General features: G+C 44.7%; 1 protein-coding gene across 2 annotated transcripts in view; it reads left to right on the top strand.

The window, feature by feature from the left end:
- The window catches only part of CIMIP4 (ciliary microtubule inner protein 4), a 960512-nt gene that overhangs the window by 538462 nt on the left and 404227 nt on the right, over nucleotides 1-17823 (top strand). For both annotated transcript variants that reach the window (XM_069653007.1, XM_069653008.1), the window contains exon 5: nucleotides 6385-6453. In XM_069653007.1, the coding sequence (XP_069509108.1) occupies nucleotides 6385-6453 (69 nt within the window). The remainder of the gene's footprint in view (nucleotides 1-6384; nucleotides 6454-17823) is intronic.

The following is a 17823-nucleotide window of genomic DNA, read 5'->3' as shown; positions in this document are numbered from 1 at the left end:
CTGGGCTATTTGCTGGCTGTCCGCGCCCCCGCGCCCAGTCCTCTCCGCCTCCAGCGTTCCTTCGTCTTGGGGCGCAGCCGAACACTCAGCAGGTTGCGGCCGCCATTTTGTGTGGCGGTTCCGCGACTCTTGCAATCTCTGTTCAGGCATCCTCGTCCTCCGAATTTCCTTGGGCTTTCGCCCGTGTGTGCTCTGAACCTTCCAGTGCCTCCTCCTCATTTTGTTTGTTCTTCCTTGCTTATATTCGGCTAATTTCCAGGATCAATCGCCGGATTGAACGGGAGCTCTCAAGGTCTGCTCACGCTCGCATGGCCGCCAAGCCACGCCCCTCTTGTGTTGTACATGTTATTCAGCATTGTGTGCGTTCCCATCCACACCCCACCCCCGTTGTGGGTGCATCAGCCCAGGTTAGAACTGCCTTTGATAAGAGCGGGAGGATGGATAAGGATGAAATGAGTGCAATAGGGAATGAACCTTGTCAAAGGACACCGAGATATGTTCAATGCAGGGATGTGAACTTCTAAGGGGAGTTTGGAGACAACCGATCGCTCCCTGGTAGACAATTGTACAATTGTCGATAGACGCTAGAAGATAAAGTTGTACATTCACTTACACTGTGTTGAACCTGCTGGCCCAAAAAAAACAACTTAAAGGCATTGAATACATGAGTGCATTGATAAGGGATCACTCTTTGGTTATATAATGACATTGTCAAAATGATAGTTAAACATTATTGATTTCAGTAACAGTAATCTTTCTTGATCTTGATGGTATAGCATACATTTTTTAATGGTATATTTGGAGGTGTTGGTGGATTTAAAAAGTATTCAATTGTCACACCTCATAGATTTTATTTACTTTGACAGTCAAAGTGTGATAATTGATAACTTTTATTGAAAGAGTTGTTTATTCAGAAATAGAATCTAATGTGATATAGAGTACATGAAGGCAAAAAGTAACATGTGGATAAATGATAAGAATATGATTTGCAATTGCCCTTTTAATGTGGTTGTGCCTTGTATGTTGTTGCTGAAAACTTGAGATTTGAAAGGATAACTGAAAACTTTAAATGAAACACATAGTAAAATGAAATAATTTGAAGAAATGCAATGCAAGATTATTATATACATATATTTTTTATTGAAAGTTACATATTTTATTAAAATGCAATTTTTTGAAGAAAAGGTTGATGTATATACAAACTACCAAGTATACTGCTGTGTTTGAGGTACTGTCTGTGTAAATCCCTTGTATTGTCCGGAGTTATTAGAGAATTCTTCATAAATAGCTCGAACCACACAGACAGGTATTACTCGTCGAACACAGAATCCCAGTCTTCCATGAATCCACCATGCAAACGCTTGTTAGGCCACTAGCCTGTACCATCTGTGTAACAGATACAGAAATATTATTGTTGAATGAATCCAATAATTGCATTTATCCTGTTTGGACTATCTTCTAAAATACAAGGCATTTGTATGTTTTTTAAAAGTACATTTTGTGAGTAAAGTACTGACAGTACAATTATTTTCAAGTAAGTGTGATATAGAAATGTGTACACCCTTTTGAACAATAAAAGATAGGAACAATGGGAAAAATGTTTAGCTTGAAAGTCAATGAGATGTTATTGTTAAGTCATTAAATAGAATGTTGAATAGTTTGTCTTGAAGTAAGAGCTATGCCTTTTTTCAAATATAAGAAAATGTATATTGTATCAAACTAACAATTTAGTGCGATCAACATAGACGGTTACAGTTCAAGGTTGACTCAAATAAAACTCATAAACACTAAACGTACTCATTACTTAAAGAGCGAGTGCAAACTTTTGCTCTAAGTTTGTGCATAAGGACCATCATCATTCTCAACAAGGATCTTGTAAGGCAGGCTGACCTGAAGTCATGCGGATGGGTAATACATAGTGGTAAATGCTCTTCTTTGGCTATGTAGGCCAAGCAGCTAGAGATTTCTTTGCAACAGCAGTTCTTCACCAAAGCTGGCATTACCTCACATAGATGGAAGGTACACCAAGTGGGCACGTCTTCCATGCGAGTAGAATCAGGATCCTGTGATTGATCGTCATGACTTTCAGTAGATTCCCCATCTTTTAGGCTTCTTTCTTTCTCAACCATTTCCTCTTCTGTATTCTCCGGCTCGTACAGATAGGGCAAAATTGTTGCCATAATTCTTGAGTATTGAAAAAGCATAACATCAACTGTGGGAAAAAAAATACAAATTAGTAATTTGGGTAAAGTAACAAAATGAGGTTTTAGTTTAAAATGCAATGTAAAAGAAGATTATGAGAAGAAACATACATTTTACAAAAACCCATAGTGCAAAGACAAGAGGCATAGGCCCAAACTTAGAAATTTCGCATTGGCAGATGTAAAAAAAGTAATGTAAATATAAAATTGTTATATGGTTTGGTAAAGACATTTGTAAATTATATAAAACGTTTTTAAATAAAAGCGCTTACACAGTTAATTCATTTGAGGTAGTGTAAAACGTATTCTCAGTACGTTGTACTTGGTAGAAAGCTGAAAAGAGCAAAAAGAAGTTGTGGAGGCTCAGAATGAAATTGACTGACACGAAGGAAGAAGAAACTCCACTGTCGTCTAATCAGAAAGGGTTTGTTGATACTTATCGAGGACAGAGCCATCTTGACATTTCCATGGAGAAACATCAATAGATTGCATACAGAGGACATTGGATATTGGATATTGATATTTTAGTTGTATCGCGCTCATGCACATGTGTTTCAGAGCGCGACGAGGCAAGGGAGGGAAACAAGGGAGAACAAAAACAACGATCTTACTAGGCCCAGTGACATTGGGAACGTGCAAGTGCAGGGGAGAGGGAAGGGGGACACTGCAAGGGAGAAGGAGGAAGTGGATAGTGCTGTGCATGGGAATGAAAAACAACAACAAAAGGTAGTGCAGCCAGCAAGTGGCAAGTGCTAGGTTTAAGGCACAGACCAGGGGTGTCTGATAAATGCATGGAAAGGGCGGGGGACTGTAGGGTTACAGCTATAGTCCCAAAGTGCAAGGGTTACCAAGAGGCAGTGCAGGTGCGTGGCAGGGTGGGAAGTACCTGGGCCCGAAATCAGAAGGTAACCAGATGCACAATGCCTAAGCAGAACAGATCAACAGGAGAGAGTAGGAGAGAAGACAGAAGCAAAGAGGAAGGTCTTGAGGTGCTTCCGGAACCAGAGATGGTTCTCCTCAAGTTTGAGTGGCAGGGAGGCTGTTCCAGAGGGAGGCCCCAGCCGAAGTCAGAGATCTACCCTGAGCATGTTTCTTTGAGAAACGACTGACCCCGAGGGAGTTGGAGGCGGAGGAGCGAAGAGCTCGAGGGGGAAGGTATTTGCGGATGAAGAGTTGAAGGTATTTTGGACCCGGGCCCCAAATAGCCTTGTGGACAATGCAAAGGGTCTTGGATTTAATCCTTGCAGCCACTGGGAGCTAATGAAGAGATTAATTCATTCAAATCGGACATGCACTGGTATTGTGACAAGGAGTGTAAGCGTCTAATGATGTCAGCTTGACGATCGGGTGATCTGATTTACTGCTGCAAGGCAATGGGTCAACGGATAAGATAAGCACAAGATGTTGGTTTCCACTCTGTGAGTTTCGTATGTGTAAATGTGTGAACACTGAAGGAAGGACTCATTGGAATTTTTTTTCGAGTCGTTCAATATATGCTCAAAAATACATGCCTGATACATTGGCCCAATATAATTCCTTTGAGAACTTCCCTGTCAAGTGTTTATTTGTCCCAGTCTTGAATATTTAAGTCTCTGGCATTGTAGAGCAACCCGTGTAGGCAATGGTGGGTGCAGCTTTAGGGAGTTCCTAACAGGAGTCCTAGTCCTCAAAGGGGGACTCTCTCTTGATGAGGTCCCACTTGCCTCGGCCCCTACGGAGGGGATTTCGGAGCATTCTTCCCAATATGCTACAAGCCTGAAATTTGGCATGTGGATAGGTTCTATGGTTAGACAATTTAAACAGTATCAAATATACATTTTTCTAATTTTTTTGTTTTTTGTAAGCAGTCTGCAATGCTTAACCCTGCCATATGGCCCTTGGCGCTGTAGTTTTGCTGTAGTTCTACGTAAACTTCAGCAGTTCATTGTTCCTAAACTTTCCACACTATCAGCATTCTAGCTGACATTAGCAGGACTCACTTCTGAAGTCTTGCGGGTGACACAAAACAGTACTTTTGTAGTAATGCGGGTGAAAGGAAACGGTGCATGTCTCTTCACTAGTGTTGGCAATGACATTGTCCATCCCATGGTGGCAGATCTCTCATGATAATTACAGGAACTGTTCACACAGGAGTTGATGGATGTATGCCATCTCAATAAGTACGAAGCTTACATGCTTCAGCCGTACACGTATGGGTACGGCACTTCAAGCTTACACACTTCAGCCCTACAAATACTGCACTTATGTTGGGGTCGCTGCTGCCTCGGTTGTAGATCGGGACACCAATAATGTTGCTGCGCAATCTCAACACTTCAACTCAAAGCAGCTGGAATCCATTGCGTTGTTATATGGGTAACGCAAAAACCATGCAACATCATCATCTATATTAGTTCATTGAATTAACTTCAAACTAGCACTGAAATGGGAGGTTACATGACTTTATACCGAAGTCATTTATAAAGAATGAACATATATCGAAATATTTTATAGCACATTTTTTTTTATAGAGAATGCAATCTGGTTACCTTCTGATTTCGGGCCCAGGTACTTCCCACCCTGCCACGCACCTGCACTGCCTCTTGGTAACCCTTGCACTTTGGGACTATAGCTGTAACCCTACAGTGGGGGGGCTGTAACCCTACAGTGGGGGGGGGACTCCCACCCAAACCCGTTTCCCAACCCTAAAAACCCACCCCATCCGTTTCCCAAACATATTTAATAATTTACCCCACCCCTAAATGCAGTCTCTATATAAATGTCGTTAAAAAAAGTCGATAAAAGTTAATTCTTTACAAAATATTCGATATAAAGACTGCATACCAAATAGGAATTACTGTGGGAAGCACGAGTACACCTGCTAGTTTTTTATTATAAACTCCAATCCTATAATATTTCAAAAAAGTGTTTGACTTTACTGAGGGTGCATTTCTTTTAGACATGTCCCCAGGCGACTTTATCATTGCACACTGTTCTAACTAGCCTTAGTATTGGAAAAGAGTTGGACACGTCATATGTGCCTGACTAAGCTGCGTAACCTTTTAAAAGCAATAACAAGTTTAACATTTGGTTAGGTAATATTAACAAAAGCCCCAAGAACACTACAGATGTTACGTCATTTGGTATTCTGACATCTGCATGCCCTCTTGGCGACATTTAAAAGAAATAGGGGGTAGGAGATAGTGGGGGGGGGGCAAGGTTGCTTTTGATAAAATGGGGATGTGAGGCAAATTCGAGAAACGGTTATCAGTTCTGTCAACGAGCTAAGAAACATGCACTGGGTGATGTAAGTGCTGCATAGTGTCCCCTAGGAGGCCGGGTTGCTTGATGCTGGAAGATGTCCGGAGAAGACAATGGGCCATGGTTACACGATATGAGGCGAGTAGTGTGTGTGATAGTATGAAAGTAGGCACATGAGTGGATGGGGTCATAAACAACACAAATGCACAGGCGTGGCATCTCCAGCATCCTGAAACATGGCAAACTTAACATGGCCGTAGCAAAGCCAATCCTCCCTACTCAGATCCCACTCACTGTCTTGGGCCAGGATACCTCGGTGGGTTAATGTGTCTGTGGAAAAGAGCTATGGGTGGTATGGCTCGGCCATTCATCATTCTAGGGGCTAAACGCCGAGTGCCTTATTTGAGTAGGTTAATATTACACTCTATAAAAACACGAAGAGCACTGCCCTGAAAAGATTTAAACATGTGCTTTGATATACTTGCAGCAAGCACTTAAACAGTGTGGTATTGATAATAATGTGTTGCGCTTTAGCCACCTGAAAATAAAAAGGGAATTTGTAAGAGTATTTTCAGAGTCCCTTCTGAGACAGGCTACTTGAGAGTTGATCAACCCTGCTGGATCAAGAGCTGCTGTTTTTTTGGCTCCGTCCTTAGACGCAAGGCTCTTAACTTTAGACAGGAATCCAAACCTCTCAGATTAGGCAATACCTGTTTAGATCTACTGTAGCCAGGGCCGGGGTGATGAGATCAGGGGCCTTCCACCACCAGTCAGCGAGAGGCGCTTGCAGTCAGGGAGATCCCAGGGCTGCCAGGAGATTGGCATTGGCAAGCAGGCTGGCTACCATGTTCCGTGCAGCCTGAGGCTAAGGTCAATGTTGAAGGATGCTCTTTCCTAAGGCAACTCTCACACTAGACTGACCGCTGCGTTCTTTTCTTTCCGACAGAAGAAGACTGTAAGCTATTCTGAGGCGGACGGGGATAAGAAGAGAGCGACACCTGCATACCCGGCTCAGGTGAGATCTGTTTCCTTCGATGGTGATATGCTATAGGAGGTGTGTGTGGCTCTATGGGGGTGATGTCAGTTAGCCACAGAAAGAGAAGGCGATATCCTTGACAGGCAAGTCCTGGCGCGGTGAGAATCCCTGGCAGGATTTCAGTGGTGAATGGATAATGTAATGGGGTCTTGTGTAGCGCACCTCTTGCCATTGCGCCCAAGCCCCTGTGATACACAAGCACAGCAAGTGGGAGTGCTAAGATATCGTAAAAAGGTAAAGTACATACATGTCGAGATCTCGTAGGTGTGATGTCAATGGCGCAGATGCAGAAGGCCTGAGCGTGCTTAGGCGTGATATCCCTGAAGGAAAGGTGCAAGGCACTGAGCGGGCATACTTCTGATCTCAGTGCTGCTCGAGGCTGGGGGGGTGAGAGAGTTCGCAGGAGTAATATTTTGAATGCACATGTACAACATGTGTAAGCCTTTGTGTAAAAACGTGTATGGAAGTGCTTTCGAAATACAGCACTTTGGCGAAAGCGCTATATAACTAAATCATCATTATCAATTATTATCAAATCTGTGATGTACAGTAGGTTTCAGAGTGGCAGTAATTTACAGGTACACTAGAAGTGAGAGTGCAGAGGTACAGAGGTCATGCGAGCGGCTGGGTGTGATGTTAATGGTGTGTTGACACAGAAGGTGTGAGTATGCCTACATGTGATCACAGTGTTGCACAGATACAAAAGGCGTGGGTGTGTCACAGAAGGCGTGGCTGTGTCTTGCTGCAATATCGATGTGTACTGGAACTGAAAGGGTGATATCGCTCACCAGTCACCACCTGTACACCATTGGGGGCACAGAAGGTGCTTATTTGTGTCACTATTACAGAATGTGTGGAATGTGTGATATCTGGCATGCACAGGTAAAGAAGGCACGAGCGTGCCAAGGTGGGGTGTCAATGATGTGCATGTACAGAATGTTGTTGAGTACCTAAATACCACGTAGTGCTTACAAATGGTCAGTACTATCAAGCACTCTGCACTGGTGCTTCTCTTTTTTGACAAATGAGAGTACTGGCACTTCTGCAAGCTGAAGGCCAGTACCGGTAAGCAACTGTATGGTGAAGCGCAGCATGCTATAGTTGCTCTAGAGGGGTTAGGGGTCAAGCACCCATAGTTTTCACTACGGAAGCTGCTCACATTGGAGCCTGTGCCATTTCACAGCAGGGCCCCCCCTTACGTTCACACTTTACCGTAAACAGGCCGCCTCCGCCAAATGTTTGTCATTTGCATGGCGAAGTGTAAAAGGGGAGGGCAAAAGGCGGTGTACGGGTGTGCACGCTGCCTTTTGCCCTCCCCTTTTGCACTCCGCCATGCAAATTGAGCAAACAATGTACACATGGCGGGCCGCGGTTGACAATAGATCGCAATGGAGTCTGCAGGCTTCCCAAGGGATCCCACCCAGCATGTGCGCCGGCATGAAAATCCATGCTGGCACAAATAATGGAGTATTTGTATGGCAGAGAGGAAGTGAGGTGGCAGAATGTTTCGTCTTCATGCTGCTTCTGTTGCTCACTTCTGTGTTGCAGTACAGAGGACTGCAGCATTATTGGGTTGTGTAATGCTTTTGTCCGCCTTTCGTTTTTGCCATTTTTCTCCAGACGAGGCAATAGTTAAAACAAAAGTTGGACTTCCCTTTTTTCACTACTTCAGTCAGACACTTGAGTATTTGTATTCTGCAAGGTTCCCTGCAGCTGACAGAGCAGATTTGATGCTTTCCTTTGGAACAAGTGTTAGGTCATTTTCTGGCATTAAAATATGACATACTATACCTGAGTATATGAGATGCTTTCAGCTGTTAGTGTTAACTAGAGTAAATGGGGCGGGGCAATCAAAATTCACATGATTTCCCAGACAACAAGTTAATTAAGGGCGAATGGTTCCTTTGAGAGAGACATTTACCATATTAATCATAGCGCATCCACCTGCTAAAACCTAATGAGACAGCAGGAACCTTACCTGCTCTACTAGTCCACTCTGCAAGCACGCTACTGACTCTAAGCTCTGAACACAAGTGAACACTAAACATTATAACACGAATAAGGCTTTCAACCTGGTGCCAGCTGCGAGGCAACCCAATATGTTTAAGCCAAAAATAGTGTGCCAACTATGCACCGAACAAATGTGCTGAAACCTTAGGTTTCACATCTGAGGAAGCATCTGCCATTCTTGGACTCATTAGTGAGACATCCATTGGTGCCCATGGAACTACGCCCAAGGATCCAGCCAAATGGATCAAACAGTTAGAGTACCTTATACGCAAGGAGATAAACAGAAAACTACATGCAATTACTCTCGGCCGATATTTTAATTTTAAAAATCAACGCATCCCGAGAGGTCTACGCATACAGCTTCGACCAACTCTGTGCAAAGAGAGCAAGGAGTTTGTTCGCAGATGGGAGGCTATTCTAAATAAGTGTTTGTTGGATCTCATCTTATTAACCATACAGGAATTGTCTAAAAATCTGACGACCCTCAGTACAGAAATTGAGGATATAGAGAAGGAACTGGTTGGTGGGCTAGGGAAGGAGGAGTACGATATCATACTGTTAGAAATCAATACAAAACTTGAAGACTATAAATCTGAGCTTGAACAGAAGAAGGTTAAAAAATTCAAATGTGATACTTATGATTACATTTATGAAGAAGTGTATACCTGGATGGACAGATATGGTCCAGTAGCACCCAAGAAACTTTTCAAATACACATCAGATAACACTTCCAGTTCTGACTCAGAGGCCCAAATAGAGTCTGAGACCACAGCCGAACAAACTACAGACAATCCAGTCCAAGCAGCAAGCCCCTCGGCACAAGCACCTTCTGCTTCAGCTTTTTTAGGCGCTAGCCGAAAAGAACCCGCAGGGGGAGGAGGAAACATAAAGAACAAACCTCAGATCAGTTTGCAGCAAAAGAAAATTTAGTCATAAACATATCTGAGAGGAGATTGAACAAGTCTGAAGAAGAGACTCTTCAAAAAGGTCTCAGTTTCGTACCAATTTATGGGACCACCTTGTTCGACACAAAGATTGAACTGTATAAGTTTATTAGAAAGCTTAAACTTTGAATTCTTCTTTGAAGAATTGGAGACTCAAGACAGTCCGGTTAAGTCTCCGGATTATCAAGAATTCAGAACAAAAAGCGGTTTTGTCCCACCAATCACAGTACCATCTATTGACATTTTTCCGAGATTGGTAACCCGAGACTTGGAAACCATCAGCTACAAACCCCCCCCCGTATAAGAACCTCAAACCTCATGAGATGAGATTAATTAGGGATCTATTCAGTGACAAGAACATTACCATCCGCCCTGTGGACAAGGGGGGAGCACTAGTCATCCAGAATACAATTGACTATGATGCTGAGTGTACCAGACAGCTCCAAGATTGCACCACATATGCTACTTTGGACCACGACCCTACTCTAGCTATCAAACAGAACTTGGAAAGCCTATTGGCTAAAGCACTCGAATTAGAATGGATTAATGAGCACACACAGAAGTTCCTCTTCAAGAGCCACCCCAGGATTCCGAACTTTTACACGTTGCCAAAGATTCATAAAGACATTGCTAAACCACCAGGCAGACCCATTGTCGCAGCGATGGAGAGCATCAATCAACCTTTGGGTATTTACATTGATTTCTTCCTGCAGCCTCTAATTCAAAAAAACTTCTACCTATACTCGCGATACCACCCATTTCCTTCAAAATCTGAACTCTTTGACACCTCAAGAGGATGATTTGATGTTCACCATTGATGTAAAAAGTTTGTACACCTCTATACCACATGGCTTGGGGGTAGAAGCGGTTGGCTATTGCTAGAAACATCTGAAATACGTGCACAGAAGGAATTCATACTAGCTCTTTTGCAGTTCATCGCAGAAAACTCTTATTTTCAGTATGGTAACCAGTTCTTTTTACAAACATCAGGGACATCAATGGGGGCCACCATGGCACCCTCATATGCCAACTGCTTTATGCACAAGAAGTTTGAGACTGACAATGTATTGAATAGACAAGAATGGAACAAGGATATCCGCCTGTGGACGCGGTACATAGATGACATCTTCGGAATCTGGAAGGGTACCAGAGAATCTTTTGAGGTCTTTTTTGAATACCTCAATAGCATTGACCAAAGGATCCAGTTCACTAAAGAGATCTCACATGATACCATCACTTTCTTAGATGTCCAAGTCAGGAAACAAGCAACCTGCTACAGCACTTCACTGTTTCGGAAGACGACGGATCGCAATAATCTTCTGCATCGTCTCAGCTTTCACCAGCCCAGCTTGCTCAGAAACCTGCCATACAGCCAATTATGGGTCAAGAAGATAGTGAGTGACCCCGAGGACTGCATAGCACAACAGATGGAGATGAAAGAGAAATTTCTGGCACGGGGCTATAAGCTAAACGAACTCGAGATGGCATCCGACAGAGTTAATGCCCTGTCACGAGAGACCCTATTATCAACACAGAACCCCAAAAGCAACAGAGAAATGAAGTCACCAGTATACGTATCCAAATTTTCCATTCAGAGCAATAAAATTAAGAAAACTATCAAGAAGCACTGGGGGATCTTTAAAAATGACATCAGAGTACAAAATTTGTTCAGTGAAGTACCAGTGTTTGCATATCAACGGAGTAGGAACTTGAGAGATGAATTGGTCCAAACTAAACCACCACCGAAAGGGCCGACAACTCAATGCACTGGCACATTCCCATGCCTCCATTCTGTTAACTGTAACTTTGTCATTAAAGGTAACACCATCAATCATCCCAGAACAGGGCAAAAGATTCTGCTTAAGACTTTTGGTACCTGTGACAGCACCAATATTATTTATGGCATTAAATGTCATGCAGTAAATTTTATGCCGGACAGTCGACAAGAACAGCTAAAATAAGGTGGAGTGAACATCGATCCTGCATCCGAAATGCGAACACTAACTCAGCTGTGGCACGCCATTGGGCTGCAAATGGACACAATGTGACACAAATAAGATTTGTGATTCTGGAGGTACTAACAAAGAACAGTCCACATGAGGATTTGGGTCAACGCCTTAATCGCAGAGAGACTTTTTGGATAGACACACTTGGGAGTTTAGTACCTAATGGACTAAACGAGGAGATTAATTATCACTGTTTTCTATAATCTCATATCACTCTTTCTGTTTTGACTGATATGTGTTGAAGTACATTCAAGCACAGTGGAACCGGGGCCTATTTAAAGAATTGTTGACCTTGAACCTTGTTTTTTGTACCATCACCGAGTAGTACTGTACATGCACACTGTTTAACAGTATACATTTTACTTCTGATCTGAATCTGAATGCTGCATTTCCTGGACTTCGGTCCAGGACCCAAGGTGCCGTCCTTTTGATGACACCATTGGCAGCAAGCCTTAATACCATGTATTATTGTTAATTGCCATGTGTTTATTCAGACCCTACTTGAGTAATTCCGATTTGCAGTATCCTTTATTTCTATCCTGCTTTCTTGTTTGTCACCTTCCACTACATTCTTTGTTTGGATTTATTGAATTCCATTGGCCCATGTGCAGTACGTTTTTTGATTTGAGTATTTCTTTCTTTTCTATTGATTTCCTTTATAAAATTTTCAATTTTCTTTGCATTACTTTTTCTCATATTAACCTGGGAGGTTCCATAAATGTTTACTTTTGCCTTATTCAAACCCAATGGCTTGGTTGCAGCCTCACTACTCAGCGTGCGCTCTTCTGGGCGATCCGCGATCACGTGCCGTATTTAGGAACGCTGCTTAGCAAAGTTCCGATGCGGCAAAGTCAGTCTGCTAACGGCAGACCACGAGAGGACTGCTTCGCTCTCCCTCTCTCCTGAAGGTGAGCCTTTTGTTAGCTTTTTCCAAGCCCTTTTGCCATTTGCATTGCTTATAAACCACAGAAGTTTGTTTACTTACACTAATAGAACTCCCTGCTTCCAGATACCGCTCTTCAGTGATACACCCTTCGCTGAATTTGGTCGGGCAGTTCATTTTGACTTTGACAGCTTCAATATAGTTAACCACGTTGGATTCACCTGTCCCAGGTATTTGGCTATGTTCTTGATCTATGGCTACACTAACAAATTGCTTATAACAACGACTGATTTTTTCTGGTTTTCTTTTTTTCCTCTACCTCTCTGCTTCTACAAACGCAACTTGTTGGTATGTGCAAAATTTCGTTTATATTTTGGCATTGTTCCTGATGATGTTTGTTCTAATTTGTCATGACACCCACACGACCCACACGTACAATCCAGACCACCCCACCTGAGACCTGCTCCAGACGTTACATGTGGATTCGCATCCCTAGAATCCATCACGCGTGGAGTTAAGTGCTGGGAAAACATCAATCAGGCTCCTGGCGATTGTGGCCCCAATGGAGATGGGGTGCATCACGAAACGCCGGCACCACTTCCTGGTCACGTGCCATCCGATACCGGTCACGTGATACTAGGAGATTTCGCCCAACGAATCCCGTTGCCGCTTCCTGCTCCTCTGCATCACGTGACACGCCATGCCGCCCATGTGACCTGATGGGGAAGCAGTCACATGATCTGGTCTCCGGCATAAAAGAGCACTGATCACGGACTACTCCGCTTCTCAGCTGTTTAACAGTGTTCGAGTGGCGTTTCGTCTTGCTTGGATCCCGTTCTTCTGGCTATTAGACCTTGAGTTTTGGAATTGGACTGCTTTCGTTTTACCCTTGGATTTGTTGCTTGGAAACTCTGTTCTCTTGGATTTTTGACCTCGTGCTTCATGTTACTGGACTGCATTCGCTTGTACCTCGGAATTGGCGTTTGGAACTTTTGCTTCTCAGGATTTTGGAACTTTGACTCACGGACTTAGGACTGCCTCTGGATATCGTTCTGCTTTTGTGGACTCTGTCCTTTGAAAGCTGAGCACTATTTCAGGTGCATTCATCAAGGGGAACCAGGTTACCCGTCCTCCTCTGGGTGTTCCATTATTCTCCATCACCTGGGATCTACCCGCTCCCTCCTCTCACTACAACATTGGTAGGTGCTGTTCTTCCTTCCTACTATTTCCCTTTGTGATTATTGACCTTGTATTCACGATTTCCTAACCTGCTTCCCTTGCAGCTACCTGGTACCCGCGCTCCTGCCTCTTGTGCACCTGTGGTCTCAATAACTGGTTAGGGAGCATTCTTTGATTTCTCCCTGACCGGTGCTTGGGGACAGAGTTGTCCATAGACATCGCAGTAATCTCGGCGTGACAGACTGAGAAGCCTTTCTGCTTTGACTATGGACGCCGCCGCCGGGGATCAGGTAGCTGACTTGGTCCAAGCCATTACAGTTCTCCACATCAGCGGCTGGACACGATACAAAGCGAACGTCATGCGCTTCCCCCTGACCCTGAGTTCGGGGACGCCCCCCCCCAGGGGGCCCCACCTGTTCCTGCTCCAAACCCTACGCCTGTTTATGTCCCGACTCCTTTTCCCTTGGCCCCTCCCGAGAAGTTTCAGGGCGATCCCCGGAAGTTGCGAACTTTCATAAATCAGTGTAAGCTCCACTTCCTGTGTCGCCCACAGGCCTTCCCAGACTCTACTACGAAGGCAGCATTTACACTTTCACACTTGGGGGGAATAGCTGCCGCCTGGGCCAACCCATTACTCGAGACCAATAGTCCTGTGCTATAGGATTTTGACCTATTGATCACGGAAATTACCAGAGTTTTTGATACCAGGCATAAAGCACAGGCTCGGGACTTAGAACTGCTTGAATTGAGCCAGGTAAGACAACACTGGTTGACTATATTACCCGTTCCAACCAGTTGTCGGTAGAGACAGCATGGCCAGAAAACAAAAAGGCTGTGGTGTTTTATCGTGGTCTCAATGATGCTATGAAAGATGCATTAGCTGTAATACCATCCTTACCAGACCAATACCCCGAACTTGTGGATTTATCCCTACAAGTGGACGCCCGAAGGGCCGAGAGAAGACACGAGACCGGGAAGTCCGTGCCCTTCTCAACCAGCCTGCCAACCAACAATACTCAGGGCGAACCCATGCAAATAGGTGGTATTCGCAGCCCTATTACAGCCTTAGAAAGAGAGCGGCGTAGGTCCTCCAATGCATGTTTCTATTGCGGCCTGAATGGCCACTATGTCAGAGAATGCCCTCGACGCCACAAACCTAAGTCATCGGTTTTTCAGAGAACCCGTCCCTAAATGAGGGGGATCGGACGGGTTCACCTTCTCTCCCCTCCTCGGAAACAGTCTCAGGACTCGTCGGTCCCTTGCATATCCAGGCCCTTCTGATTTCAGTAGACAGCACTCATCACCAAGTACGCTTAGTCATCGACTCTGGGGCTACGGGTAACTATGTAGACATAACATTGGCAGCTTCTCTCAATCTTCCTCTATTAAACAAGCAGCGACCAGAACCTGTGCAAGCTGTTGATGGGTCTTCACTCATATCAGGTCCAATAAAACAACAAACCGCACCTTTGACTCTAGTCATACAAGAAACACATAGAGAAACCTTTTCATTTGACCTGATTACTACTCCACAATTCGGGCTTATAATGGGTCTCCCATGGCTACGAACTCATAATCCTGTCATTGACTGGGCACATGGTAAATTGTTTTTTGAGTCCGACTATTGCCAAAATCACTGCCTGGTGACCACTAATCCGATGACCTCTCCTTCGCAGGTATTAGGTGCATTGGCCCATCTCCAGCTCAATGACGAGCAAACCATGGATTGTGAACCTCAAGGACACGTTGTGGGGGCCACTGTTTCCGGTATTCCTATAGAGTGCCAGGAATATCTTGACGTCTTTGATAAAAAACGAGCTGAACATCTCCCACCACACCGGTCGTATGACTGCCCCATCGACCTCATTCCAGATGCTGTCATACCTTGTGGTCGAATATATTCCCTATCCCCTACGGAAGACCAGGCCCTGAAACAATACCTTCATACCGCCCTGAGGATCGGGCACATTCGCCCATCCCAGTCTCCCGCTGCGAGTCCCATTTTATTTGTGCCCAAAAGGGAAGGCGACTTACGCCCCTGTGTGGACTATCGTCGCCTTAACCAAATCACTATAAAGAATCGGTACCCAATTCCTCTTATTACTCCACTCCTGGACAACCTGACTCATGCAGTTATTTTTTCCAAGCTTGATCTCAGGGGTGCCTACAATCTAGTACGAATAAAACAAGGAGATGAATGGAAGACGGCCTTTTGTACCAGACATGGACTGTTTGAATACACCGTCATGCCCTTTGGTCTCTGTAATGCCCCCGCAACGTTTCAGACATTCATGAATGACATATTTCATGATATTATGGATGCATATGTTATAGTATATCTGGATGATATCCTAATCTATTCTTCATCCCCCACAACTCATGTATCCCATGTCAAAGAAGTACTCCACAGGCTCAGAACCAATGGCCTGTTTGCTAAACCCGAGAAATGTTTGTTTCATGTCACAGAGGTGGAATTCTTAGGGTTCCACATTACTTCCAAGGGTCTCTCTATGACTTCAGCTAAAGTCGATGCTGTTCTGAAGTGGCCAGTACCTACAACAGTCAAAGCTTTACAATCATTTCTTGGGTTTGCAAACTTTTATAGGAGATTCATTGCAGGATTTTCCTCCATCGCAGCCCCCCTGACTAGCCTTACTAGTCCACGGGCACCCTATATTTGGACTCCATTACAAGACAAAGCATTCGAGACACTGAAAGCTGCCTTTACGTCTGCCCCTATCTTGCAACACCCAAACCCTGACCTACCTTTTGTGGTGGAAGTAGATGCTTCCTCTTTCACTTTAGGACCAGTCCTGTCCCAGAATTGTCCTGCCATGGGATTGCTGCACCCTGTTGCTTATCACTCACGTAAATTCACTGCTGCGGAACAACACTATAGTGTCACCGAAAAGGAACTTTTAGCAGTCAAGGATGCATTCCAGGTATGGAGACACCATTTATTAGGGGCCAGATCACAGTGTATTCTGATCACCGTAATTTACAGGACCTAGCGACCCTTAAATGTGTGAACAGTCGGCAAGTCCGCTGGCATTTGTTCTTCTCTTCCTACAATTTCATTATACGGCACCGTTCCGGTACAGGTCACGGCAAGGCGGATGCCTTGTCGCGTCTGCCGAGTGGTGTATCCCTTCCTGTTTTTCCTGAGACTCTGCTTGACAAACATGTGATCTGTCTTTGTACCCCTCCTGTCGACCTGCTTGAATCCATCCGCCAGTGGGTACTCCTTCATGACCATGACACCAATGAATGGGACTTAACGTTTCATGAAGGATTACCTTTCATGCAGGAGAGGTTGTACCTTCCCACCCAGGACACCCGTATTCAGGCGCTTGAGTGGTCACACGATGCTCCAATTAACGGACATCCTGGGCAGAAAAGAACTCTTGCATTGTTGCACAGATGGTGTTGGTGGCCTACCATGTGCAGAGACGTAACCACCTATGTCTCGAACTGTTCCATCTGTGCACAATGTAAAAACAGGAAGGGACGCCCCTTAGGACTTCTACAACCTTTACCCATACCTCCGCGCCCCTGGCATACGGTTACCATGGATTTCATCACTGATTTACCGAAAGTCCAAGGCCATGATACGATATGGGTGGTGGTAGACGCATTCACCAAGATGGCGCGGTTCATTCCTTGTATCGGTATCCCTACCGCCCCAACACTAGCCAGGTTGTTATTTCGATCCATTTTTTGTCTTTTTGGGTTACCCTCTGTTATAGTGTCCGATAGAGGTTCGCAATTCACCTCCCGATTCTGGCGCACCCTCACCAGTAAATTGGGCATAGATGCCAGGTACTCATCCTCTTATCACCCCGAAACTGATGGCCAAACAGAGCGCGTTAATCAAACATTGGAGCAGTATCCCCGCTGTCTCTCTTTGAAGCATCAATACACCTGGTACCAAGTACTACACTTAGCGGAGTTTGCATACAATAATGCACCTCATACTGCCACTGGGTTCTCCCTGTTTTATTCCATGTACGGCCAACATCCCCGGGTTTTACCCATACCTGATTTTTCCATAGCTCTTGCTCCGGCCGCGGCCTCTTGTCTCAGGGACTTGGAAGACGTGCATGCACAGACCCTCACTCACCTGAGAGAAGCATAGGCCACTATGTGCTCCGCTGCCAATAAGAAGCGTGCAGATGCCCCTAAGTATTCGGTTGGTGACAAGGTCTCGTTATCCTCTAGACATTTACGGATACCGGGTTGTTGTAAACTCCTTCCTCGTTTTGTAGGCCCTTATCGTATCACCAGGCTCATCAATCACGTGGCATTACGCTTGTCTTTGCCCCCTTCA

This window comes from Ambystoma mexicanum, chromosome 3q, assembly GCF_040938575.1.
Source record: "Ambystoma mexicanum isolate Mex_15411 chromosome 3q, UKY_AmexF1_1, whole genome shotgun sequence".
Classification (NCBI taxonomy): Eukaryota; Metazoa; Chordata; class Amphibia; order Caudata; family Ambystomatidae; genus Ambystoma; species Ambystoma mexicanum.
Note: the sequence above shows the minus strand (reverse complement) of the source record. Positions and strands in the feature narration are given on the sequence as shown.